At 35.6% G+C, this 27565-nt stretch overlaps 1 protein-coding gene across 1 annotated transcript in view; it reads right to left on the reverse strand.

The window, feature by feature from the left end:
• The window catches only part of SLC9A9 (solute carrier family 9 member A9), a 242481-nt gene that overhangs the window by 186973 nt on the left and 27943 nt on the right, over window positions 1-27565 (reverse strand). The window contains exon 5 of the mRNA XM_026664681.2: window positions 972-1087. Within this exon, the coding sequence (XP_026520466.1) occupies window positions 972-1087 (116 nt within the window). The remainder of the gene's footprint in view (window positions 1-971; window positions 1088-27565) is intronic.

Consider the following 27565-nt stretch of genomic DNA (forward strand, 5'->3'; position numbering starts at 1 on the left):
ATGAAGAAAAAACCATTCTAACACAGCAGTAGGCCAGCACCAAATTTAAAACAGAAACGGCTGTGAAAGCCTGACTCACAGATGAACACAATACAGAAGCCTGATGATGGCAGATGAGATTCTACCGAAACGTTGCTACAACTTTAAAAGCACAACTATAATGATGTGGGAAAATACCCAAACACAGCTGAATACCATACATATAAATACCCATGAAAACCTAAGAAAATACACACACACACACACACACACACACACACACACACACACACACACGGCTTCATGCAAGGAAATTGCATGGTCCCAAAGACTCATTTCTGGTGGCGTTTGGGGGGAGAGGAAGAAAGACTTTTGCTGCTTTCCTTGCATGCAGCCAAAAGCAGAAGAAAGAAGCAGAAAGAAGCAGTCTGGTGGCCAGGTAAGGCATATGGGGCAAGTGGGGCAAGTTCCCCCCCCCCGCCCTTTTCCCCATCCCCTCACTACCTCGTGTTGTTCGCAATGCAAGCAATGCAAGCCTTGTGTTTCTATGGGCCATATGGGTGGTGGAGCCTTGTGTTCCCGCTCAGCCTGGATTAATTGCTTGGGGTGGTGCTTTGGGGGTGACATTTCTCTATGGACCATCAAAATTTTCTCATGGACTACCATTGGTTCCCGGCCCACTGGTTGGAGATCACTGCATTAAAGTATTCTGAGATCACTTCCTCAATAATATGCAGGAATAAATAAATACCAACTTGATTTGTTTCAAATAAACAAGATAATTGACTGGAATCCTGAAATATGGATACAACTTTACAATTTCTGATTTCTTACAATAAGAGTCCAAGAGGTAACTGACAAATGGAAACTGATTAATTAAATCCATGATTAGCTTAGCATACATTTACTTCAGAGAATAGCTAGATCAATCTTCCTATATAATAAAATAGGTCATAATGGATCAAAATTCTAATGCAATGTTATATCATTACCTGGATCTGTAGCAGACATGAAAGAACCGAATAATAAGCAGTCAGTGAAGTGAAAATCACCAGAGTTCAGCTGATTGACATGCACCAGAGCCTTTACAAAGCCATACATTATCAACCTGCAGTATTGGGAAAGAAGAAGAGAAAAGGCTATTGAGAATAAAGACACATTTTAATGTTCGTCTTTCCACAAACTTTTTTTTTAAACTAGGAAGTTCTACTCATTAAATTTTTATTGATACAGTTATTACTGCCATTGACATTGCAATTATCATGTTAGTCTTCGTCTATTTTAGCCCTGAAAAATTGGATCATTTTTTTCTAGACATTTGGGAAACAAAGGAACCCCGAAACAAATATTTTTTCACTATTATTAGTTTCCTTGCTTAGATGATAATATATTTAGCCACTTATTTCTGACAATAATATGAATTTCTCCTTTCTAAAGAAGAAATTATCATGAATACAAGTAGTGCTCGACTTATGTGCACAATTCAGCCCAAAATTTTTGTTGTTAAGTCAGACATTTGTTAAATGAGTTTTGCTCCATTTTACAACCTTTCTTGTTTCAGTAGTTAAGTGAATCGCTGCAGTGAATAAGTTAGTAAGCTGATTGTTAAGTGAATCTGGCTTCCCCATTGACTTTGCTTGTCAGGAGGTCACAAAAGGCGATCACATGACCTTGGGAGACTGGAACAATCATAAATATAAACCAGGTGCCAAGTGGCTGAATATTGATCACATGAGCATGGGGATGCTGCAAAGGTCATAACTGGGGAAAATGGTCATGTCACTTTTTTCAGTACCATTGTAAGTTTGAATGGTCACTAAATGAATTGTTATAAGTCAAGGCAATGTTATAAGACAGACTACCTGTAGTCTGTCTAAACTCATAGACATTTCACAGAACTAGCAGAACACAAGGTGCTGTATTGGTGACTTCTGATGCTGCTAAAGGGTTTGTTTTGCAGCTTTTCAGGTTTTATTGATTTATTTATACTAATAATACAATAGTACAAGCTATATTAAAGCTAGGCACTAAAAAGATAGACATTAATATTTCTGAGAACAGTCAACCAAGTTAGTACTGAACAATCTTGACAATTTCAGAAAGGTGGAAAGGAAGAATGGAAGAGAAAGTGCATTTAATAGTAATAGAAAATTTCTGCAGTTATGTTATTTGATTGATGTAAGTAATATTAATGTTATTTTCTCCTGTGTTATCACTTTGAGTATATTTAAACCTCATAAAAGTTACTCTCTTTTTCAAGTAAATATAAATGCCTTGCACTTAAATTCTTCCTATTGTATCCTAAGCAATTTTACAGGACTTGCTTATAACAAGTACTGCTACATTGCCAAGGTTCATGGTCCAATGGGCCTATCATGGCAGCATCAGAGGTGGTATTCAGTAGGTTCTGACCAGTTCTGTAGAGCTGGTAGCGGAAAATTTGAGTAGTTCGGAGAACCGGCAGATACCATCTCTGACTGGAGATTTTACAATGTCCTTCTCCTGCCAAGCCCACCAAGCCACACCCATGGAACCGGTAGTAAAAAAAAATTGAATCCCACCACTGGGCAGCATACTTCATTGTGTTGCCACCAGTTTACAACCCTAGTCCATACTTTCTTAGGGTCCTGAGATGGACATCCTCTAGTCTAGAAAATGGAGGTGTCTTATCAATTTCTTAGGCACAGAGAGTAGTGGGTGATATTACTGTGCTGATTCCTACTGCCAACTCTCAAGTATTTGATTATTTACCAGCTACAATGAATTGAGCAAGTATGTTGGATGAAATGAAAAATATTTTTCCATTGTATAGTTGGAATTAGTGTGTAAAAGCACAGCATCATCATTCATTCTGTGGCAGTCAAAGCTCTCAGAATAAGATAGGATCTAAATTTTAGACTCTACTTTCCACTGGGACATCTAAGAGTTAATATGGTTGCCTTGAGCCTTACATATACATAAAGATAAAGGTAGTATTCAACAGGTTCTGAACAGTTCTGGAAAACCCATAGCAGAAATTTTAAGTAGTTCAGAGAACCGGCAAGTACCATCTCTGACTGGAAATTTTACAGTATCCTTCCCCTGCCATGCCCACCAAGCCACGCCACAGAACTGATAGTAAAAAAAATTGAATCCCACCACTGCTTAAGGAACCAAGTATATATCAAACACTGCTCTTTTTTTAATGTAAGTTGTGACACCCATTGAATAGGGAAGTGGATTTGATTGTATGCTTGTAGCCATCAACACAATTTTTTAAAAAAAAAATTTTTTTTTAGGGATAATCCTGTCTCCAGCAAATAGAATTATTATTTCCTTAACATTACTATAATTAACAGACATCAATCATATATATTTCTCCACTCTGTTAAATCTACATGGAAACAAATTACCAGAAAAGTGATTGATGTACTGCAGAATATACTTAACAGGTTATTTTCTCAATTATGATCTCAATTAATTACCCAAACTGCCTGACTTCAGACAACAAATGGAACTATACACTCTACACAGCTGTACTAGCTGGTTAAGAGTATTGGTTAAGAGAAAGCTGAGGCATCTTGACTTACTTCCCTCTGTTTAAAAATAAATGGAGTTTAGTGTGTGAGGGTGCAGTACTCAATAAAACCTGCAGTTGAATTGTTGCAGTTGAAGATAATAACTGCATACTACTGAAGCTGGCACTCATTTAAAATTACAAAGAAAAAAATTAAATTGAGTTGACATCTTTGTTTATATGTTGGTTTGTTCAGTCACGCTGAATTCTCTGTCCAGACACCTGCATTCTATGTATCGATTAAATGTCAAGGAGATGCATTCACCATTGTTAAATCATGTCTTCTTCTTGTAATCTTCCTAAAACATTAATGGATTTAGTTGTACTAAAATTGTATTGAACATAGTTTTGTGTTCTGGTAATTTTAATGCACATCTCAGTCGCCCAATGTAGAGTATCCTGCTCTTATTAGATGCCCTCAGGCTTTTCTGTTCTAGACGTGATTACCTTATAGCCTAAAGCTTCTTAACAGCTGATATTGTGTGAAAACATACACTCAAATATAATGAAATATTTTGTTGTTATCTCAGAACGGAGCAAATGTAACACAGTAAAACTGAGGCAATATAGGAATAGGATATTTGTTCATTCTGTACAAGGACAAGCAAACTCAGACTATTAGGTACATTTAAAATTTAAAGAGTCACAAGATAGCTGTGACTAGGTGGGGTATTTTTGCATCCATAAAATGGTTGTTATATTTGGGGTATCTGGTAAAAAGACATATTTACCAAAGGCAATTGATATCACTTCCTGTCACCACTTTTCCTCCATATAGTAGTATTACCATTTGGTTTTTTCCCCCTGGGCAAGTCGACAGACTTCCAAACAAACTATTTTATTGCAGTCATCTATCTTTTTATTTTTGAAAGCATGTCTCCATGTCCTTCATGGAGTTCAAAGGCATGTCAGCTGCCTATTTAGTCATTTATTTTAAAGAAAGGAATATCACAGTAAGTTGGAGTGGCGGTGAATTGAGATTCAATGATATCTCTGATATCTCTATACCACCGCTTTTATCCATTTGGAAATCATGATTAGGACAGCTTTTACCCATTTGGTGTAACTGTTCTATCCTTTCCCAGTTCAGTTCACAGTCAATCAACTCCTTGTCAGCAGAAGATTGTATTATTGCAATTTGCTCTCCATGAGTTTGCCTTGAAGAATATGTAGAAGCTTAAACTTCCTCAAAGTGCAGCTGCTTGGATAGCTATGGGTAGACCTAAATTTGTCCATATAATTCATCAAGAGCTGTATTGGCCCACAGTCAACTTCTGAATGCAATTAAAAGTATTATCACCTCTGTACCTTATATGTCTCAGAGCCTAGATATCTTTAAGACACTTGTGGGCAATAAAAGAAGAATTTTGAACATATTTTCCTTATGCATAAGTACCCTATTGCCTATCACTAACCTAGATAGCTTTATTCGGCAAAAGACAATTAAGCTTTTTAAAATTGTACTTGCTAAAAGACAACTCCTTTATTCCTAAGCAGTTGAGCAAAGTCCCCCAAAGCCCTTAATTTGTTATGAGTAATATATCTGTCCAGATATTATGTATACATGTCACCAATGCTTTAAATATCCTGTAAACTGACCCACTGTGCTCTGTTTATAATATGATTGGGTCAGTGGTGGGATTCAAAAAAATTTATTACTGGTTCTGTGGGCGTGGCTTGGTAGGCGTGGTGTGGCTTGGTGGGCATAACTTGGTGGGTGTGGTAGGGGAAGGATACTATAAAATCTCCATTCCCTTCCCACTCTTGGAGGAAAATTACTGCAAAATCCCATTCCCTCCTCACCCCTCTAATCTGATTTCCAGCTCCATTCTCCTGTGCAGGGAAACAAAAGAAGACCCAACTAATCAGCTGGGACTTGGGAGGCAGAGAAAAGATGGGAGTGGGGCCAGTCAAAGGTGGTATTTGTCAAATTATTTCGAACTACTCAAACTGTTCTCCAGAATTGGTCAGAATCTGCTGAATACCACCTCTGGATTGGGTAGGTTCTTGTTCTTGTCTTATCATTGTTACTATATTGCATTGAGGGAAGTACTCTAAAAAGGTCTAGAATACAAAAATCTGGATAACCATTAGATGACAGGAAATTATTTGCTATCATTTAATAAGGGATGTCAAACTCACAGCCTGCAGTCCGGATGTGTCATGTGGTGGCCATACCCATGCCGAGTTTAGCAAAGGGGGAAAAAGCCCTGATACATCACGTGACACTGCTGTAATGATGCAAGTTTGACACCCCTGATCTAATAGTTTTCAGATAATCCACTGAATGGGATACCACAGCTTCCTAATTAAGAAAGTTCTAGGATCATGTAGAAGCATTTGCTGAAAACCAACAGAATTATATCTTATTTTTAGGCCTCCTTTTGAATGAATGAATGATAAGGAGAATGAATGAGTTATAAGGAGAGTGGAGAAAGACAGATATGATATCAGGATGCTGTACTCAGTCCTCACACATTTCCAAATAACAGGAATAGACTTTTCTAAACAATTTGTATGAAATAGCCATATTTTGTATATTAAAATTATTTTGCTTAATTTGTTCACTATTCATTATAGACTTTTGTTGCATCTTACATAAAATATATGAAAAACAATTCACACTAAGTGAAAGTAGATTTCTGTTTAATGCATTTGAAATTACCTCTCAATGAAGAAAAGCCAAACTGAAGAACATGGTGGTTAGGGTTCAATTTACATTAGAGACTTTATTACAGCAGTAGTCGTCAACCGGTGGGCCACAGCCCACTGGTGGGCCATGAGAAAATTTTGGTGGGCTGCAGAGAAATCTCACCCCCAGAGCACCCCCCCCAAAGCAATTAATCCAGGCTGCGCAGAAACACAAGGCTGCTCAGCCCACATGGCCTGTGGGAACCCTCCCCAGCCACTCACTCCTTACCTGGCAAACTTGTCTGCTAAGTTGCTATTTTTCCTTTTTCCGACCATCATCTGTTATGCTGTGCTGGGAGATTTAGATTAGCTAGGAAGCAGGAAATGGTTGGATTTCTTGCTTTCTAGCTAAGCACAGCCAAACCTCCCTTAGGACTGAAGGCTTGCTTGCAAGCCAATTCAGTGCAGACTCAAGGCAAGCAAATTTGAGAGACTGAGCTAGCCGATGGCAGATAGATAGATCACTCAATGATTCTGTGAGCAACTCAGTCTGCCTGCTTTGCCTGATTTTGCATAAAAGTTGCTTTTTTAAATAAAAAATTCAATATTTACATGCATGGTGTGTTGTGAGTTAATTTTATGAGTTTGCTTGCAAGCAAATTTTGTGTGACAGACTGAGCTAGCCAATGACAGATAGATAAGGTTTTGGAATGAATCTGTGATTCTGTGAGCAACTCAATTTGCCTGCGTGCTTTGCCTAATTTTGGGTAAAAGTTGCTTTTTTATAAAAAAATTCAATATTTATATAAATATTTATAATATTTACATACAAGCCATGCCCAGCCAGTCACATGACCACCAAGCCACACCCACAAATTAGGCCATGCCCACAGAACCAGTTAGTGGTCCCTGGGATCTAAAATTATGAGTTTGGTGGTCCCTGAGGTTCAAAAGGTTGGCGACCCCTGTATTACAGTATAAGATAAAAACTGAAGATCTGTATGAAGAATATGTACTGCTTGGTCTCTAAATAATGACTGAAATCTCATAATTACCAAGACAAATGAAGCATGAAACATTATCAGCTGTAGACAGTTCAAAAATTGATGTTGCTGAATTTTTCATCTTATTCCAAATCTTTTGAATTTTAAATCAAGCTATCAAAGCTTACCTTAGTTCCTTATACTGCTTCCACACATTTTTCTAAGGAACCAATTATATACATATTAACTAAATGAACTTTCAGAAAACATTTATACGGACCAATGAATAACCTTATGAAATTAATCAGAGCTTGTGAACCTAATTTATACTACAACTATACTCAAGCAATTAATAATGCATTTGGAAAGGCCTCCATAGAGGAAAAATGAAAAAAAGCAAAAGAAGCTGTAAAATAAATTACCTAAAAGCTAGTGCCATTGTAACGATGTACAACAATGACTGGTGTTTCCAGATGTGTGCCAGTATGAAAATGCTTTATCAACATAAATTGCTTGATTAAATATATACTGACATTCATGCAACTTACATTTAAATCTTCATTTGCACTTGTCCATCAAATTATTTTTCTGCTAAACATTTTGATATAATTAAGATAAACTGGGAATTATTTTCATAATTCATGCTCCCCCTGAGATGTCTATCCATTCCCCTGGATCTGATCTCAAGGATGATAATAGCTTGCCTTCTGGTATTAAATTTCCATTCCCTGGAATTGGTTCTGGGACAGCCTAGGGGTTTACGGCAACTATGGTAGTGCCTAGCTAACCACAGCAATATCTTAAATGATTGTTCCTGAGAAACATCTCACTGCATGCCAAACATGGTTGACTTCATGATTTAATAAATCAATGGTTTATTAAAGTGTTCCAGAAGATGATGTACCAAAAGAGATAGTTAGAGCATTATAAAGAAAGACCAAAAGCAAATTTGACAAAGCCTAATTATGAGGCATAAAGCAAAATTTATTTTACTGTGAGGTACAAACCTAGAACTTAATAGATTCCCTATGCTTTATATAACAGATATAAACTCTTTATTTTATCCTCTACTAATATGCCTGTCAAGTCCAAATTCTACTCCACCACTGCCAATACTTGTAGAATTGAAAAACAAAAACCAACTATATGCTAAAATTATACCTGAACTGTATTTCTTCAAATTGCAGACTGAGAAAATTACATTTCAAAATAATACATTTTGAAAACTGTTTAATGAGAGATTTTAAAAGAAAGCCAGCTGATTCCCTTATACAGTGGTACAGAGACATGAAATGAAAATGTCTTTTTAAATGGCAATCAGGAAGGCTATAAAATTATAAGAGAGGCAAAGTTATTCAAAACTTTCTAGTTCTGGCAATACAGTTGGCTGGAAAATTGTAACTGAAGTCTCAATAATATTTGAATTGGAGAAGGGTGTCCTAAATCAAAGAGGAATTGCCTTCAGGCATGACTAGAGAAGAAACCTCCATGCGACTGTCCCATAATTAAGGTTAAGGGATACTTTATGGTTCTGAAATAAACACACACACACACACACACACACGTTATATGGAACTTTACTAAAGAAGAGCATTTTATTCTGTTCTCTTCTGACATTTGAATTTGCTACCAAACAGCTAAAGAAACAAATAGCTTTTAGAATATATGTTTCTGGTGAACTGAGGTTTAGTGCACTTTTGCTGACAAGGACTGGGATATGGGATGATAATATAGAAAGAGGCAAGGGTATGACACTTAGAATCAGGGGTGGGATTCTAACGGTTCACACCGGTTCTATAGAACTGGTTGTATTAAAAAAGTTAAAATCATTAGTAAAGCAAAGAAGTGATGTTGAGTTGGCCATGCCCAGCTGGTCACATGATCACCAAACCATGCCAAGCCAGTCATGTGATCACCAAACCACGCCCACAAGTTAGGCCACATCCACAAAACCAGTTGTTAAGAAATTTGAATCCCACCCCTGCTTAGAATGCCCTCTAACTTGAGTCATTCACACAATCCTGATATCCACAAAGACTCCCTCAATACTCTGGTTAAAATGCATAGAAGAGTTTGGTCACCTTTTCAGAGTACTTTTTCTTTAAATGTTTCAAAACTGAATGTTCCAAAACTGAAAATAGCTGTTGAGGTTCAGTTTTCATGCATGATCCATGGCTTAAAATTAAGTCCTATTAAATAACAATTGAAAAAGCACAGTTTGAATCTGACTAACTTTGCTTCGAGATACAGACCTGAATGTCTTCCATCCTATATTTTTTCTGGAGTTACTGCCAAAATAGAACAATCTTAATTTGGCCCAGTCTCTGTGACACATGCGAATTCAGAATTTGTTTAATAAATTCATAGCCCCTCTATCTCATATATTTGAATATAATGCTAACCCCTTTCAGTTTATTTTATTAATTCATCATTGGATATATGTAATTTTATTTGTTTATTTAAAACATTTATATAGCTGCCCATCTTATTATCCACTCTGTGTGGCTCCCAATCTAAAGTTAAAACAGCTTCAAAGCAATATTAAAATTAAACACTAAATACTTAAATGTTATGTTAAAAGTTGAGAGCATGACATGAGGATATCCAGAAAGTGGCTACTGTTGTGCTCTTAGTCAATTTCTTGTTGATGACCCAAGCTCTGTAAAGGACCTTGGAATACTCACCTCTAATGATCTAAGTGCTAGAGCCCACTGCAACTACATAGCCAAAAGGCATTAAGAGTTGTTAACCTAATCCTACGTAGCTTTTTCTCTGGTAATATCACACTACTAACCAGAGCATACAAAACATTTGCTAGACCAATACTCGAATACAGTTCATCAGTCTGGAACCCACATTACGTATCTGATATTAGCACAATTGAGAAAGTCCAGAAATATTTCACAAGAAGAGTTCTCCACTCCTCTACTCGTTGTAGAATACCTTATGCCACCAGACTTGAAATTCTAGAACTAGAAAACCTTGAATTACGCCGTCTTCGGTCTGATTTAAGTATGGTATATAAAATCATACATTGCAATGTCCTACCTGTCAATGAATACTTCAGCTTCAACCATAACAACACAAGAGCACACAATAGATACAAACTCAAAGTTAACCGCACCAAACTTGATTGCAGGAAATACGACTTCAGCAATAGAGTGGTCAATGTCTGGAATACTCTACCCGACTCTGTAGTTTCTTCCCCAAACCCCAAAAACTTTAACCTTAGACTGTCTACTATTGACCTCACCCCTTTCCTAAGAGGTCTGTAGGGGGCGTGCATAAAGCGCACCAACATGCCTACCGTCCCTGTCCTATTGTTTCTCTTATTCTTCTTTTATTTTTCTTATATGTACCCATTTCATGTATTCACAACTATGTATACACTTATACTTATTATCTTGTAAACAATTGGCAAATCAAATAAATAAATAAATAAATAAATAAAATAAATAAATTACAAAACATTTATTGAGAACATACCTTGCTTTTAAGAAACTCGTGCTCAATCGTCTTAATGTTTTTATAAAAAGTGCTTGAGGAATATGCAGGGTCAAAAGTATTCTTGAAAATAAAGAGGATGTTGGAAATTGATGAGGGCAGAGAATAAGTCTAAAACAACAATGAAAGTTTGGCAGACAAAAATTTCATTAAAGCATATCAGGGCATGGGAATGTTAATCAGGAATACATTAGCAGACAGCAAGAATTAAAGATGCAGTTATTTAATTTGTGGCAGATAGATTATTTTCCTCTTCAATTGACATCTTTAATTGGCCTTCTCTTGATAAGAAAATATGGTTTTCTTTGCAAAAAGACACTTGATAATAAAACTGCTATAAAATTTGATGAATTGTATCCTATTAGGAGAACTTTTACTTAATAGAAGTATTTATTTATTTTTATTTATTTATTTTTGTCAGTTGCTTACAAGATAATAGGTATTAGTAAAAGCATAGTTATGAATACATGGATACATATAAGAAAAATAAAAAAATAAAAGAAACAATAGGACAGGGACGGTAGGCACATTGGTGTGCTTATGCACACCCCCTACAGACCTCTTAGGAAAGGGGTGAGGTCAATAGTAGACAGTCTAAGGTTAAAGTTTTTGGGGTTTGAGGAAGAAACCACAGAGTCAGGTAGAGTATTCCAGACATTGACCACTCTGTTGCTGAAGTCGTATTTCCTGCAATCAAGTTTGGTGCAATTAACCTTGAGTTTGTATCTATTGTTTACTCTTATGGTTGAAATTGAAGTATTCATTTGAGAGGTAGGACATTGCAATGTATGATTTTATATACTATACTTAGATCAGACCGAAGGCGGCGTAGTTGTAGGTTTTCTAGGTCTAGAATTTCCAGTCTGGTGGCATAAGGTATTCTGCATGGAGTAGAGAAGTGGAGAACTCTTCTTGTGAAATACTTCTGAACTTTCTCAACTGTGTTAATATCAGATACGTAATGTGGGTTCCAGACTGATGAGCTGTATTCGAATATTGATCTAGCAAATGTTTTGTAAGTTCTAGTTAGTAATGTAATATTACCAGAGAAAAAGCTACGTAAGATTAGGTTAACAACTCTTAACGCCTTTTTGGCTACGTAGTTACAGTGGGCTCTAGCACTTAGGTCATTAGAGATGAGTACTCCAAGATCCTTGACAGAGTTTGCATCATCAACAAGGTCTTGACTCCTCAGCCTGTATTTTATTTTCTGATTTTTTTTGCCAATATGTAGGACAGAGCATTTATTTATTGAGATTTGAAGTTGCCATTTGCTTGACCACTCTGATACATAGTCAAGGTCTTTACATCATCAGCAAAGAGAATGCAGGTGCTCTTGATATGATCACAGAGGTCATTTATGTAGAGTATGAAAAGAGTTGGTCTTAGAACACTGTCTTGGGGGACACCACTGTTGACAGGTACAGAATTTGATAGGACACTCCCAATTTTGATCATTTATTGTCTGTTTGACAGGAATGCTTCTATCCAGCTATGTAGGTGTCCAGAGATACCACAAGATTTTAGTTTTAGGAATAGTTTGTTGTGTACCACTGAATCAAAGGCTTTACAGAAGTCTATGTAGATTGCATCTATTGCTTTGCCCTGATCGAGTTTTTGCAGTTTAAGAGTTGCAGATTACAGGATAGTTTTTTTCTGAAACCAAATTGTTTATTAGAGAGTAAATTTAGCTCCAATGTTTTACTAATGGGTTCAGTTCCTAACAATATCTGCTGGGTGTTCTTCCACCAAATCTCTAGCTTGACTAATTCTACCTTCATGATAGTTCTACTTTCAGGATTCACTGGGTACCATGTCTTGTTCTTGACCTTACAACAAGGAGTTTTGTTCACGTTCACTTGAGCTTTGTGTGTTGACTCTCACTTGGGGATTTCTCATATTCAGATGAATACAAATATAATGGTACCTTGATCTTGGTCCTCAACATGATGTAGCTGCGGATTAAGGAGGCAGGCCAAACTCTACAGCATCATTTGAACCAGTTTGCCCTTTCCCTTTCCTAGTATTCTGGCTTCAATTTAGACTGATTTAAAACATATGGTCTACATATGTTGAAGCAGTTTGAAAGCACAACTAAATGTAACAATTTATCCCACAAATCTAGATTTTTACATTCTGTACAGGAATCTTGCCATATTTGATTGAAAAGCAGGTGACAATGAATTTAAGTCATCAGTCCTGAAAAGGAAGTAAGTTAGACAGATAGATATCTAGATATTTCCAGGCAAATATCCTGTGCAGTGTCTGACTTCTGTACTAATAAATACTGGATTACCAATTCCAGTTGAAGCCAGTTCCTAGAGATTTCACTCTCACATGTATTATGTACCTATATGGAGATACTTGGTGCATACACAGCCTATTCTATTATACAGAAATAAAAACACATATCATTTTCCCCTTCTTGTTTTCCAGCAGAAAATAGTAACAAAAAGAAGAAAATAATTGAAGGTGTGACAAGGGAAATGGTAGCTGCAACCGGAACCAAAGTCAATAGAAAAGAGAAGCAAACTAGGTGGAAAATGAAATAGCTATCTAGACCCATATGAGCCTTCACTACATAATGGAAAGATACCTAAATGTACCTCTCCTTATATCAACTTAGATTAAAGGGATTAATTTCAGAATCGAACAAGTTTCTTGGATGAGAAGTGAAACATTTTCAAGGAAAAATAGAAACAAGAAAGTCCACTTGCCTTTTGGAAAGTATCTTTGGGATAATTTCAGTCCAGTTCACTGAGGCTTTTCACATAGCTTTAACACACAGATGATATAAAAACACTTTTCAGGAATGTTAACTTTCCTTCAATTTAATGACAATACTCTACAAGTCAATTTGCTATGAAAAGGAATCGACTGAATCATGCATGCCTGTGACTATGTATATCACTAAAGCCTGTGACTGTTTGTGAAACCTTATCATAAAACATTTTTCTTTGTTTATACATGGGGATATATTTGTGGAACTACAAATTATTTCCCCATTTTGTCATTTCTAGACAGCTTTATGGAATGACCCTTAGTCCTTTATGAGTAGATTTCTTCTATAAATGCTTATACTCTCTATATATCTTTCTTTTCTTCTTCTAACCACTTTGAATTATATGCCATTTCTTTTTAATATTTTCCTCATAGGCTGCCATCATGTATTATTCCTTTTATGTAAATGTCATTTTCTCAGCACTGCATTTTGCTTAAAACAGCCACAATCAATTATAGATGAGTAACTACCCCCAGAACTGTCTTCAGTAGTCACTGTGCTGTTGAATACTACGCCAACTAGTCTACCCAACTGTGGATTCATCTAGCTTGAGTCTAAAGAATTTGTAAGCCTGAATATATATTTTGTTTAAACTGTAATTAGAATGCACAGTTCAGTGCTCTGATGACTTAAGCATCTTTAAAATCCACATTAGTCCTGTACCTTTTTGGCTGAAATGATTAAGTGGAAAATTGCATAAATGCTTCCTGGGTGAAGCAAATGAATGATAATTAAATCAGATGAAGTGGAGATGCAGCTCAGAGACTTCGGCTGTATTTTACACCAAGCATTTACTCAACACAATATGCATCATTTTTTTAAAGTGTAAAAAGATTTTTATATTCCTTTAATAAACATGGCTGTTTTTAGAACAACAATTTTTGTGAACAATTGGCAACATGTGGATTTACAGGATTGGAAATCTAGTTAACGAATGCCAAATCTAAATATGGATTACCCGATAATGGCTCGGAATATGTTAAGATGCCAGTCCCAAGATTATTTTCCATGCATAGCCCTTTACGTGAAGTTCCTCTTTTACAAACTGCCAGCCTGAAACTTTCCAGATGTATTGAAATAATAACTTTCAGGACTGCCAGTCAGCATGCCCATACTTTGGTGTGGGCTCATTCTGACTTCAGTTGCTATAAACCAGTTATATGATTTTCTGCCCTCTCCTTATTTTAAGACAGGAGGCCTGAAAAATATGGCTAAGCTATAGTTTTTATGTACCATAAAAAAGCATGAATATTCTTTCCAAACCTTAACTTTAACTGCGACACTAAACTTCTTGCTAACCATTTGAATTATTATGATGTGCTCTCAGTCTCTTCCCAAACATTAAGTGCACAAAAGCTACTTGCTCTGCTCTGTATCATAAAAGCAAAACACATGGGTAATATATTTAGCAAGTTGTCATGTACTGAGTACAATAGGCCATAATAATAAGAAAGTTTCTTCCAAATCCAAAGGGAGATAGTAACTTGATTGGCTGAATCAAATAAAGGTTTCCCAACATAATCTTATTCTTTTTCACTCTTTCATATTCTCTCTCTCGCTCCTTCCCTCCTTTCTTCCCTCCCCTGAAAAGAGTGCCTAGGATCTGCAAAGGGAAAGAGATAAGTAAAAAACAATTCATAGAATCAGGATATTTGAGAAAATATACTAAACATATAATTAAAATTATGCCACTGTAAAACATCAATAGCATTCATGGTGAAATAGAAACAAAGACTGCAAGGAGACGAAGAAATGCTCTCAAATGTACTAAGATTTGCTTTTGATTAATTCAATCTTATGTGGACTCTCTAAGTACATGGATATGAAGACTCACATGGTTTTCAGGGAAGCTTTGAGTGGCATAGAATAAGAAATTCCAGAGTGCCATTAGAGTAAATCAAAGAGTGGACCTGAATGTATGCAGATAAGAGATTTTCCTAAAGATTATCTTGTGGCAATAAGGGCACAAGCACAGAAAGTCAACTGGTGGCTTCCTTTGGTGTTATTCAGTTCCTTCTAGGTAAGAAAAGGGACTGCAGGATCACTTGCTGGGGTGCACTAAGGACGATTCTAAACCCCTGTTGCTGGAAATTGGACAGAGCTGGAATTTGACAGGACCTATGCAATTTGCAGGTGGCACAGTTTTGCCAGATACCTGGGAAGAGTTCTGAAACCAGTAAGCCCTGGGAAAGTGGATCAGAGCTACCCTCTCCCCACTCCTATTTAACATCTACACGAAACTGGTGTGGTCATTTCTTAATACAGGATATGGCATTGTACATATATTCATTATATCCTGTCTTGGACCAACAAGCCCATGGCCTGAAAGCTATTTGGTGTTGGATGCAGGAGAAAAGATTTTGGGTCAATCCTAGTAAGACCAAGTGACTGGGTTTGACAACCCCAGGTCTGGAGATTTGTCACCTTTTAACTCCGCCAAGGGGTACACTTTGCTAGTCAGAGTTGGAGAAAAACTTGAAGGTTTTCTGGACTCACAGTTCTGCCAAAAAAGTAGCACCTGGCTAAAGGAAACCCTGCTGTTCCTCCATACATTTCTGCCAGGAGTCTGCTGGTACTGCTCTTTTTACAAGCTGGGCTTATTGTTTGACTTCAGGATTCATGGTTTTTATGGTTATGTTTTGATCTTGTATGCTTCCCAGAGTCAATCTTGTGATAAATCATTTAAGTTAATAAATTTTAGTATATTTTTTTCCAAATCTAAAACTAACTTCATATTTTCCCACTGGACCAAACTCCCTCTAAAGTACTAACTTAAATTAGGAGAAAATATTTTTTTTACTTTAATACCTATATATCACACATATAGACATTTACTAGCCAGTATAAATCCAATATTTAATCTGCCTAACTAAAAGTGAGCCAATTCAGTGTTTCCACATCCGCTTATTTACAAGCATGTGTCAGAGCTATATTTAGCTTTTTGAAAAATAATATAGGATGAATAATTTCCTGTTTGCCCTTATTATAAAGATATTCCAAGTTAGAAGATTCAGATTCTCAAAAAAAAAATCACTGCCAAAGTTTGCATTTAAATGCATTTAAACCATATTGATTGTTTCACAAACTCATTATTCGAATAAACCACAATTGATTGCATTTACATGTTAAGTTCAAACTACTTTCCAAAATATTGAGGCAAGATTTAATATAATACATTAAGATATAACACTTGGATGCATGCAAATATTAGTATTCTTTTCAGCGACAAGACACATTTTTAAAATAAAAATTGCAATAATTGTATTTCCAAGATTTTTGGGCAGAACATCAAAATCTCATAACATTTAGGAATGGCACAGATTATTTCACATTCTTTTATGTGTTAAAATTAAAAAAAATGTTTTTAATTAAAATTGGGATTTTTGGGACATCATTGGAAGAGTTGTGTATACAGTACTGCCCCTTATTTAGCACAAATCAATTCACTAACACTTAAAATGCTACACAATTGATAGATACATAGCAATACTGTAGCTAATCTGGAAACAGTTTTTGCAGAAATAGGTACTAAAACGCTGTCATTTCTTTTCTGACAAAAGACAACATCATTGTTAAAACCATAATACTGTGGAATTGTAAATCAGTCAATTCTATGAATAGCAGCAATTATTGCTTTTCTACATTATAGTAGGATTAAAAATAAGTCAGAGAGGAACTGACATTTTCTACTATTGTTTCCACATTCTATTATTTGTGTGGACTCTACCAAACACACTTGAATGCGCTGCAGAGATAACCATTTATAAGAAGTAAATTGGGCTGCCTGACATCACCATGCTTTGCTTTCATTACATACACACTTCTAAATGTTATTTTATCTCATGATATAAACGAAAAGAATTGCAGATATTTTATACAGGAATGAAGCTAGAATGTCATTGAAGAATAAATCATTGTTATGCATATCGCTATGTATTTTATTACTGTTTATGACATTCATTCCAAAAGGATTAGGTCATTAATGGAATGCAGCAACAAGTGAGACCAAAGGTATCAATGAAGAATGCTTTGAACAATCTTTTTACTAAGGACAGCTTGCACTATAGCACTAAGACTCTACATGTTAATTTTGCCTATTTTTACTTTGTTAAATATACTATGATAAAAAAGAGACGTAGACTAGAATTAATTTTACTTTGGCAATATTATTTTAGTCTTTGGTTGCAAAAGCAATCAGTTGCATATTTATATTTTAAAGACGAATAGAATGAGATATAAACTTGGGAAACGTGTAATATAAAACTTACGTGCCTCTCTGGCCTATAGCTTATATTGCTTATAGTTGAATAAGCCATTAAGCCTTAGGCACTGTCAAAATCAAAGTTTAAAATGACCGACTGACTGAACCATAAGGCCTGCTTTCCAAAGATGTTTGTGCTCTTCTCAAAAAGTATTTTGGAAAAATTTCATAAAGCATTAAGAACCTCCAACGTGGAAGCCAGGGCCATGATGTTCTCTTCCTCATGCCTTTCTTGGTAGATCAATGTGTTCAGTCATCCATTAATCATTTTAGCTCAAAACTTCATAATACCTTGATTCTGGCTAGAAATATCTATATTTTTGCAGGACAAAAATGTTTTGTAGCAGTGAACCTATAAGAACATTTGTATTTTAGGGATGCATGTTAACTCTCAAGCTATTTTTTTTCTTTAGTCTTTTAGGGGTGTTTTAAAGATATTTTTCCATGTCCTTCTTCTAGTCTATCATTTTTAAATCAATTTTCAAATTAGTCTTGATTTTGTCAGATAAAACTTGTTCTACTTCCAAAATATATATATATATATTTAAAACAAATTTTATTTTCAAGACAAACAATACATAAATACACATAAACACAAAAACATAATAACATAAAAAATATCTTTTCTGAAAGTTGCTTAGTCCCGGGTTAAAACTCTTGGTACAGACACAAATTCAAATTCATATTCATTTTACATACCATTTCATATCTTATTAACATTTTCAATTTTCTATATGACTTCTCCTCTCTTTTAAATTTTCTCAATTTTGTTTTATTTATCTCCTCTCAATTCGAATCATAATATTTATTATTCTTTGTCTGTTCTATTCCAGCCAACCATTTATTTTTCTTCTTTAAAGAAAGAAGAAAGACTTCTCCTGTACACTATATGGAGTATGATGCCTTTATCTCTTTCCCCACTTAATATAAAACACATGACATACATTGGGATTTTGTCTGGTACATTCTAAAATTATACTATATTATCAAAAGTAATACAAATCTATTCATTAATATTGATATTCATTCATATCTTAAACGTTTAACTCATTGCTTTTCAATTAAATCACATACTTTTGTGGGAGCCCTATTTTCCATAATTATTCCCCCCCCACCACATCACATATTATAGCTCGATATTTCATTAAAATGTTCCTCCTTCTTCTACTTCAAATCTCATTTCACAAAGAATTTCACTAATATACCATATTCTAATCATTAATATTAATATTAATATTATATAGACTTCTAGTTTGCAAGCTTTCGGCGGTGGCAGGGATTCGCGACTGCACGATCCCTGCTGCGTTCGCCGCTAAGGTTCCCCCGATCCATTTGGATCTGGGGGATATAGCTGCCCCGTAGAGGCAGCTGAAGACAGGGGGGATCCAGCAAGGGGTTTGGGGGTGCCGCAAACCCCCTCCCCAGCCGGCTAAACCCCCTTTTCCCGAGGCGGAGGAACGGCGGTCAGCAATGGCCGCCACGAAGAAAGCTGCAGCCAGGAAAGCAGGTGCAGGAGGGAGAAAGCTGGAAGAACAGTGAAAGTTGCTTCTAACCGGGACAAGACGGGAGAAAGTGACCTGGAACCTTGAAGGCTGCTAAGTATATATTATTAATTGTGAGAGTTACAAGCTGCGAATACTCTAAAGGGGAAAGTTTTTTCTTTGTTTTACTCTCCTTCCTAAAGTGACAGCGGGAAAAAAAAAACTTTTTGGCTGTGAGTGGGAAGGGAGAGTGAAAAAAATTAGAGCAAAAATTGAAAATAAGGAGAAGATTGCCTAGAATTGCAAAGAGTTCTTAAACATTAAAAAACTTCCAAAAATATATATATATTTGAAAAGGATTTGTGATTACTTTAACCCCAGAAAGAGAAAGTGAAGAAGAAGAAGGTATCTAAAAGAAATAGTCTGTTTGGATTGTTTGGTGATTTTGGAACCTTTGGAAATTACTTCTGATTAAAACAACTGGGTGGTTGTTTGGAAAAACTTTTTCCTCTACACAATGGCATCATCTATGGATGGATTGAAACTTATATATCAAAAATATGAAAGAGAAAAACAAGGAGGGGAAGATGGTCTTGACACTATTTTTCAATACTTAGAAATGGCGGTTTATACTTATGTGAAGCAAAATGAGGATGATGGGGACAAAGAAGAAGAAGAAGCCATCTTTGATGAACAAATGACTTTGACTGGAGAAGGGAAAAAGCAAGAGAAAAAGGAAAAAAGGTCTTTAAGATTTGGAAAAACAGCCCAAAAAGAGAAGAATAAGGTGAAAAGGGGACATTATGTTAAGAAACAACAGAAAGGGGGAAAGCAGAATAAAAGAGAGGTGGAGAGACAAGGGGTTAAAGAGGACAAGGAGAAGAAGAAGCAAGAGAGAAAGGAAGGGATGAGAAGCCCTAATAGTGGGGAGCAAGATGTTAAGAAGCAAAAGTTTTTTTAGAGATAATGGATAAATCTTATTGTTAAAGGGATTCTAGAAAGGTACATAAGACTGCATTTTTATACCTGTATTTAGAAGTAATCATAGAAAATTAGAAACAATATGTAACTTAAAATGTGATAAAATATTTAATATAAATTAGTGAAATTTTTGGTTAAGAAAAAGGGAGTACTGTAATGAAATATGATTCAAGATTGTGATGTGGGGGTGGGGGGTAATAATTTTTGGAAAGCATAAGTGTTCCCACAAAGGCATGATATTTAATTGAAATGGATAAAATGTTTAAGATATAAATGATTGTTAATACCAAAATATATTTTAAACACATTCTGTCTAGAGAAGTCTATGAAATCTTAAAATTAACTTCCGGATCCATTGTTCAAAAATATCCTTCAATATATGCAATTTTAAAATATTTTGCTTCATTTTGTATTTGTAAGCTGACTTTGAGTGTTCTTTTCCTTCAAGTATAATTTTAGTTCCATCTGGTTCTCTTTAGTGTCCAGTTTTAAAGTCTTATTTTTTTAAAAAAAATCAAAACAAAAACATTTCCAGTGGGAAGGATTATTATAATAAATTCCTAAATTCTTATTTCAAATTTATCTGGACCCCTAGCCTGTTTGCAACTTAATTTTTTTTAAAAAAAAACAACAACAACAAGCCCTTAAAATTTAAAAATTCTTTTGTAAGGATTGAAGGAAGTACATTTAGTGCTGCAAAACCTGTCAACCCAAATGTTCTTAATGACTGACTCCCAGAGCTCTAAACATACAAGAGACCTCTTTTTGTCTGCAGAGAAATTACAAAGAACTGGTCTACTCACCAGTTCTTAATTTCTCTGTGGTTGTAGGTTCTGCTTTTCTCAGAGCTATTTTCAGTCTGTCATTCCCCCCCCCCCCCAATATACTGTTTTATTATACTTCTGTATTAATATGTAATTTAATAAAACTGATTGCTTTGAAAAGATTTTACTCCTAAAATATCAAGTACAAACACTATTGAATAAGCTAATGAAGCAAAAGCCTTTTCTGGTTCATATGCCTTTTAGTAATGAAAGCTATTTCATAAAATCAAACTGCCAAAAGAACAATAATAGGTGGTAGTTGCTAATCATACTGAGTGAGAAAAAATGCATTTTATGATAAATAATTGTCTATCATGAAAAATATTTTGGTATATTTAAATTAAGTTTGTAAGACTTACATCTAGCAGTTATTGGTCAAAAGAAACCAAAAGAAATATCTCTCTCTCTCTCTCTCTCTCTCTCTCTCTCTCTCTCTCTCTCTCTCTCTCTCTCTCTCTCTCTCTCTCTCTCTCTCTCTCTCTATATATATATATATATATATATATATATATATATATATATATATATATATGTGGATCTTTGGTTATTCGGGTTTTCTCCCGCGTAAGATTGGAAGTATCTAGGCAACGTTTCGATGAAGTCTCATTCATCATCTTCAGGCTTGTGTCTTCAGCTCTGTGCTTCTCAGAGTGATGTGAGCTTGCAGCTGCTTCTTCCTTTTAACTGCTAGTGGGAGTGTGACTTCATTGGGTGGGGGCTTGGCTGTGTTCTGATTGGGTGGGGGTATGTTCTCATTGTTGGGGGTTTGGCTGTGTTCTGATTGGTTGGGGGGGTTGGCCGTGTTCTGATTGGCTGGAGGTGTGTTCTGTTCAGGTGGGGGCTTGGTTGTGCTCAGGTTAGTCTTAGTTGCTGGGGGATTTGAGCTGGTGAGCTGTGATCTTGCTGTTTGGCTTCGAGTTCGTGGTCGTGCCGCATCTTCATGGTGGGGGTCAGTTCGCTTCATGTATGGCTCGGAGGGGTTTGAAGTGGGTAGTGATGCAGCTGCAGTGCGGCTTCTGGTCCGTGGTCGTGTCTCATATTCTGTGTGGGTGTGAGTCTGCATTTTACGTGGAAGTGTGGTGGTTGCATCTTGTGTGGCCCTCGTGGGTGTGGGTCTGGTGTCATTCTTCATGTTAGGTACTTGTCTGTTCATGAGGGCGGGTTTCCAAATGGCTGGTAGGCGGGAGGTGTCATCTCTTTTATTCATGCTGTGTGGGCGTTTTTCTATCTCTATGGTTTCTCTGATTATTCTGTTGTTGAAGTGTTCAGTTTTGGCGATAGTTCTGGTATTTTTAAAGTCAATCAGAACACAGCCAAACCTCCAACCAATGAGAACACACCCCCACTAGCAGTTAAAAGGAAGAAGCAGCTGCAAGCTCACATCACTCTGAGAAGCACAGAGCTGAAGACACAAGCCTGAAGATGATGAATGAGACTTCATCGAAACGTTGCCTAGATACTTCCAATCTTATGCGGGAGAAAAGCCGAATAACCAATGTTATTGGTGTGTGTGTGTGTGTGTGTGTGTATATATATAAATCTGGTTTATATATCCCAGATTTTGACATAGGTTTGGGCTATATCAGGCATGTTGCTATTGACCAGGATGGGCAGTCTGAACACATCTGTGCAGGGTATTTGTTGCTAGCATTATTGTCTGTTTTTATATTTATTGTTATGCTGTGAGCAGGCCACATTGCCTATAAAACTGGTGGCCATATAAGTCTTTTAAACAAACACATGCCTTTCTTAATTGAGAAATCCTAATCTGTCTTTCAGTTTATGATTCCTTTAGAACAAACTAATAAAACCCTTGTTCATAAAGATGTCTCACTGAGAAGTGGTGATTCTAGATCTCGCATAACAGATGCGAAGGCTTTGGGATTTCAATTGTATTTTACAAATTCATTCCATGACAAACAACACAATAGCAACACTTTTCAAGGAAACATACTTCTTCTTTTAAGGACAATAGCCACTCTGAAACATCCCCTTCTGTCTAGATTACAGAAAACAATTCTAAAATTTAGAACATTAATGTAAAAAAAAAAAAAAACTTTCTGAAACCTACATCTATTAGAAGTGATAATAGTGAATCTTACAACTACCAGTGTGTTTCCACAGTGATGACACAGTAGAACTGTAACTCCCTATCACAAATTGCTGTAGTTATTAATAGGAAAAATGTACAATTCCAGATATAGAATTCATAACAAGTGCATGTTTCAAAGCTATTCTTATTTTTCAAGAAGAATATTAAACAACTACCCCAGCAAGTTTGTGATCCTAGGTGCATTGCAATTTTACTGGGTACTCAATTGGAAGTGAAGAGAAATGTATTTTGTTTCCAAACTGGGACAAAGCAGTCCAAATTAAAACATTCCAGCAAAATGTTTCACATTGATTGTGTTCTGATAGAACAAATACTGAATGTTACTAGTGTTTCAGTCTTTCATGCTTCTTTCAAGTGGCTTGGCAAAAACAAGCTTCCAAAGACACAAAAGCACTGATGAGTAAATTTATTACAGAGGAGCTAATGAACCCATTACAGAATTCCACTTACTGATGTAAATCAAATGTAATTTATATATGAACTCAAAGTTCAATCTTGTACCTCTTTTTCCTGCTCTTATTTAATAGGCTAAAAGTCACTCTCATTTGGATAAGAGAGATAATTTCCACCTGTCTTTTTGTTTTGGTAATACTGATCTGATATCAAGCTGTTTGCTTGTTTACATATGAGAACTGGTTCTCATACGGCTATAGAAAAAATGGAAACTTGAGCCAAGTCCCCCTTTCCTTGTTTTTCACCCGAGAACCACAATATGAAAACCTGCCTTATACTAGACAATTTGCAGCAGGTTGAAGCAACTACTAATCAAATCTGTAAAAGGAGTCTGAAAGGAAAAATAGCTGGCTAGCTATAGATGATCTCTTGAAAGTTGAACATAGGTTTTACATGTGATGAAATAATATGAACATTTCCTATTGCAAAGGCATTATGTGATGTGATCCATAGGCAGCTAAGGAGCTAAGGGAGCTAAGAAGCAAACAAATCACAATGAGTTGGTTATGTATAAATTCAAAAAAATCAATAGGTCTCTTAGAAATAGTTGTACTATACAGCTTCTGAATTTGGATGTTGAAACTTGGAAAGCTTGGAAACCAATTGTACTGAATTCTAACATCAGTACCTGTTCATACTGTCAGCATCCAGTTAGCTCTCTTTAAGAGCCCATTTTATCTTCATTACTAGGTGAGTAAAGCCTGTAGTGTTAGAAATTGTGTTGAAAAGACTTTATATCCAAAGGATGGGCTAAAAAGCTGTTCTGTCCATGCAGAGCTTTGATCCTTCCTGCCCTTCTCTCTTCTATAAACAAAACTGCGAAAGTCTGGCTAAAATCTCAGTTAACAGGAACAAAATCAATAGCCAAGATATTATCTAAAGCCTGATCTGAAATACCCATGGCAAATACCACCAGCATGTCTATCTAAAGTAAGGATTTGTACTATTGCAATTAATGTCTCTGCAAGATAACAAAACTTCACTCAAATATTATTAATACAAAGGGATCTTCATACAATATTTATATTTCATGGAAATAAATACTGCCACAAGCCTCCTAAACAACACCTCAAAAAAGAATGTGTAGATGAAAGAAACTTCAGAGCAAACAGAAATTTTTACATAGTGCTTTGGTGTTCTAGTTTATGTTGCTTTCTCTTTTTCTTCCCTGAAGTACAATATAGCATGCCATAAAAATAAAAAAGAACTCCTTGCTTCAAAGTAAGTTAACCTGCCTCTAGGCATTCTTCATAACTAACCCAGTTTGCCATATTTGAAAGATCGTCTGCTTTTCCAACATCTGTTCATAAACATTAAGATCAACACTGACAAATGAAAAGATGGAATTTCTTATGGCATTTGCTCCAAACAGATTAATGGAAACTATTTAGAACAATTTAATTTAGAAAGGGAAGACTAGATTTTGATGTGTGTGAGAAGGAGAGATTTTGAATAATCATCCACAGTTGATATAAAAAAAAGGTTTATCATTTTAGATATTAGGAACCATTTAATTATCGAACTATAATTTAGGTGACTGTATTTGATTATAGTTGGATACAAGTTACTGATAACCAGATAACAAATTTAATATTAAATCTCTGTTTGGATGTTATGAAATGGACTAAAAGCACCACATAATAATGAGCCACTCGACTGCATTACAAAAGGATTAACAATACATACAATATATCACAAAGGGATTAATTAAAAAACTGACAGTGAAAACACTGGCAAGAGTGAGGGAATGAGGAGAAAATAAAATATGGCAGAAAGCAAGATTCAGATTGGAAAAAAAAATAATAATCAAAGAATGGAACTTCAGCACCATCACTGAAATGGAGTAACAATATCTCATAGATGGTGAGCAGCTAAAACAGTAGCTAAACAGCAGCTAAAACCATTATTTTAGCCATTGTCTATCCATTACAGAATAAAAGCCTCTTCCACATGTTTCCAACGAATATTTATTGCGTGCGTGTGCACACGCACACACGTACATACACACATATGTGACTTTTTTCATTCCTATTTTTATAGCTCTCTTAAAAAGCAAAACTCTCTAGCTTATCATATTTCTATTTTCTCACTCTGAGTGAATCCAGGCAGTGGTGCAGCCACTCTTCCATCCCATCACTTAGTACTGTAAAAGGACAATATTTTTTTGCTTGAAGCACTGCCTTTGGCATGAGCACCATCTAGTGGATTTATAAAAGAAGACATATTTTCTCTAATACTAAAAATGTTGACCTTTCTCCATATTATGTAGCTGGGCTTGTGACTGTAAAACATATGATATCAACCACCTTACAAATATTCCAGTGGTCACAAATCAGGGCTAGCCTTAGGCAGCAGTCTCAGATGGGATCCCTAGAAAGTACTGAAAGTCAAATAAGGAGTCAGGATTCAAGAGGAAGCAGAATATCAGGAACAAATTGGATGTTGAGACGATCTAAAAATAGAACAGGAAATCCTCTTATATATCTTCAGCAGGGACAGTAGGGTCAGATGATAATGTATGCTGAAGACCCACTTTTTTTTTTTTGCCATGTTGGCAAAAAAACATGGCAAACAGTCTGTAGAACATGACAGATCTACAGAATTAAGGATGAAATTATCAGACGAAATAAACAAATTTAGATTATTCATAATTTGGTTTCCACGATGAAAGGGTAAATCTCACTTTGGCAATGAAATACTCATCTGAGAACTACGGGTTTAAAATACTTGTGCTAGTGGTGGTTAGATAAGATCTGGAAAACCAGGAAGCATTTCAAGTAAGAATGGAGCTATCAGTGCTGAAATACCACAAAGTATATTAGCTGAAGGAATGATCCAAGTTGTTGAGAATTGAGGTTCAACAAGTATAAGTGACCAGCAGAGAGATGAGTGTAGGTTTTCTTGAAGCTACTTTTTCTTGATGATGACAATATGATCATTTGGATGCTTACACTTCATATAAACATAAATGCAGGATAACAATTAAAACAGAACTTTCAAACAGCATTCAGCAGTAGAAACACAAGATTATCATCTTTCATTCCATTCAGTTTAATGGCAGGTGTTCACTCATGTTGAAATAAAATAAAAGTCTCAGTAATTCCAAATAATTGTAGGGCCACAATTTTCTGAATGCTGCTCTAAAATTTGCATACAGGAGAAATTTTGTTATATTGTAGCAATGGTAAATACATCCCAAAAGATATGGGTGGAGGAAAAATGCTGAATTTTATATATTGGGGTTGGAACTAAAGTCACATCAATCCCTTCTCCTAGCATCCTTGTACAAACTTGTGTCTGGATGAAACTTTCTAATTTGAAATAGAGTTTTTGTTTAATTTCCTATTAGATTTCATAAATGTACTTCAGCTTTGATTGGGTATTGCTATAGGAACAATTTTTATATTGTAAACACTGCATAGGGCATTAGTATGCCAGTCAAAGACCAGGAACCAAAAAAGTCAAGTGAAAGCAGACTGAGTGCTATATATAAATGTTGTCATTGATTTGCAGTGGAACAAGAAACTATTCAGACATCAATGAAAGTCAAAGAGTCAGATTTATATCCATATTAGCAACTTTTTAAGAAGCTAAAATTTTATAGTAGATTGGGGAAGTGAAAAATAGGTTGACTTAAAGGCAGTTAAAACTGCAACCTTTTTTGTTACTTGGAACTATCCATGGTACTGGAAGAATTTACCTATTTTGTTGTTTAATAGGGATACTAGTGCATGTAAGTGGTACTAATTGCATTAACTTTGGGTAAAAGACAGGAAAAGGACAGTGTTGTTGTAAAGTGCTGTTTAATTTGGAAATAAACTACAACACCTTGAAACTAGTATGGTGCTAAGCATTGTTAGTGAGACCAAGTATTCTTGTAAACCTTGTAGAAACTGGTCTAATGACAATTCTTAAACAATTGTAACAAAAATCCCACAGTAGTCTGATTGAATTTGGAACTATTACAAAAGGGATGAAGTAAAACATTGTTTCCCCCTTACTATTTTGGAATCCCAT

Source organism: Notechis scutatus, chromosome 4, assembly GCF_049901735.1.
Source record: "Notechis scutatus isolate UNSWTSFEM ecotype Mainland chromosome 4, rNotScu1.2, whole genome shotgun sequence".
NCBI lineage: Eukaryota > Metazoa > Chordata > Lepidosauria > Squamata > Elapidae > Notechis > Notechis scutatus.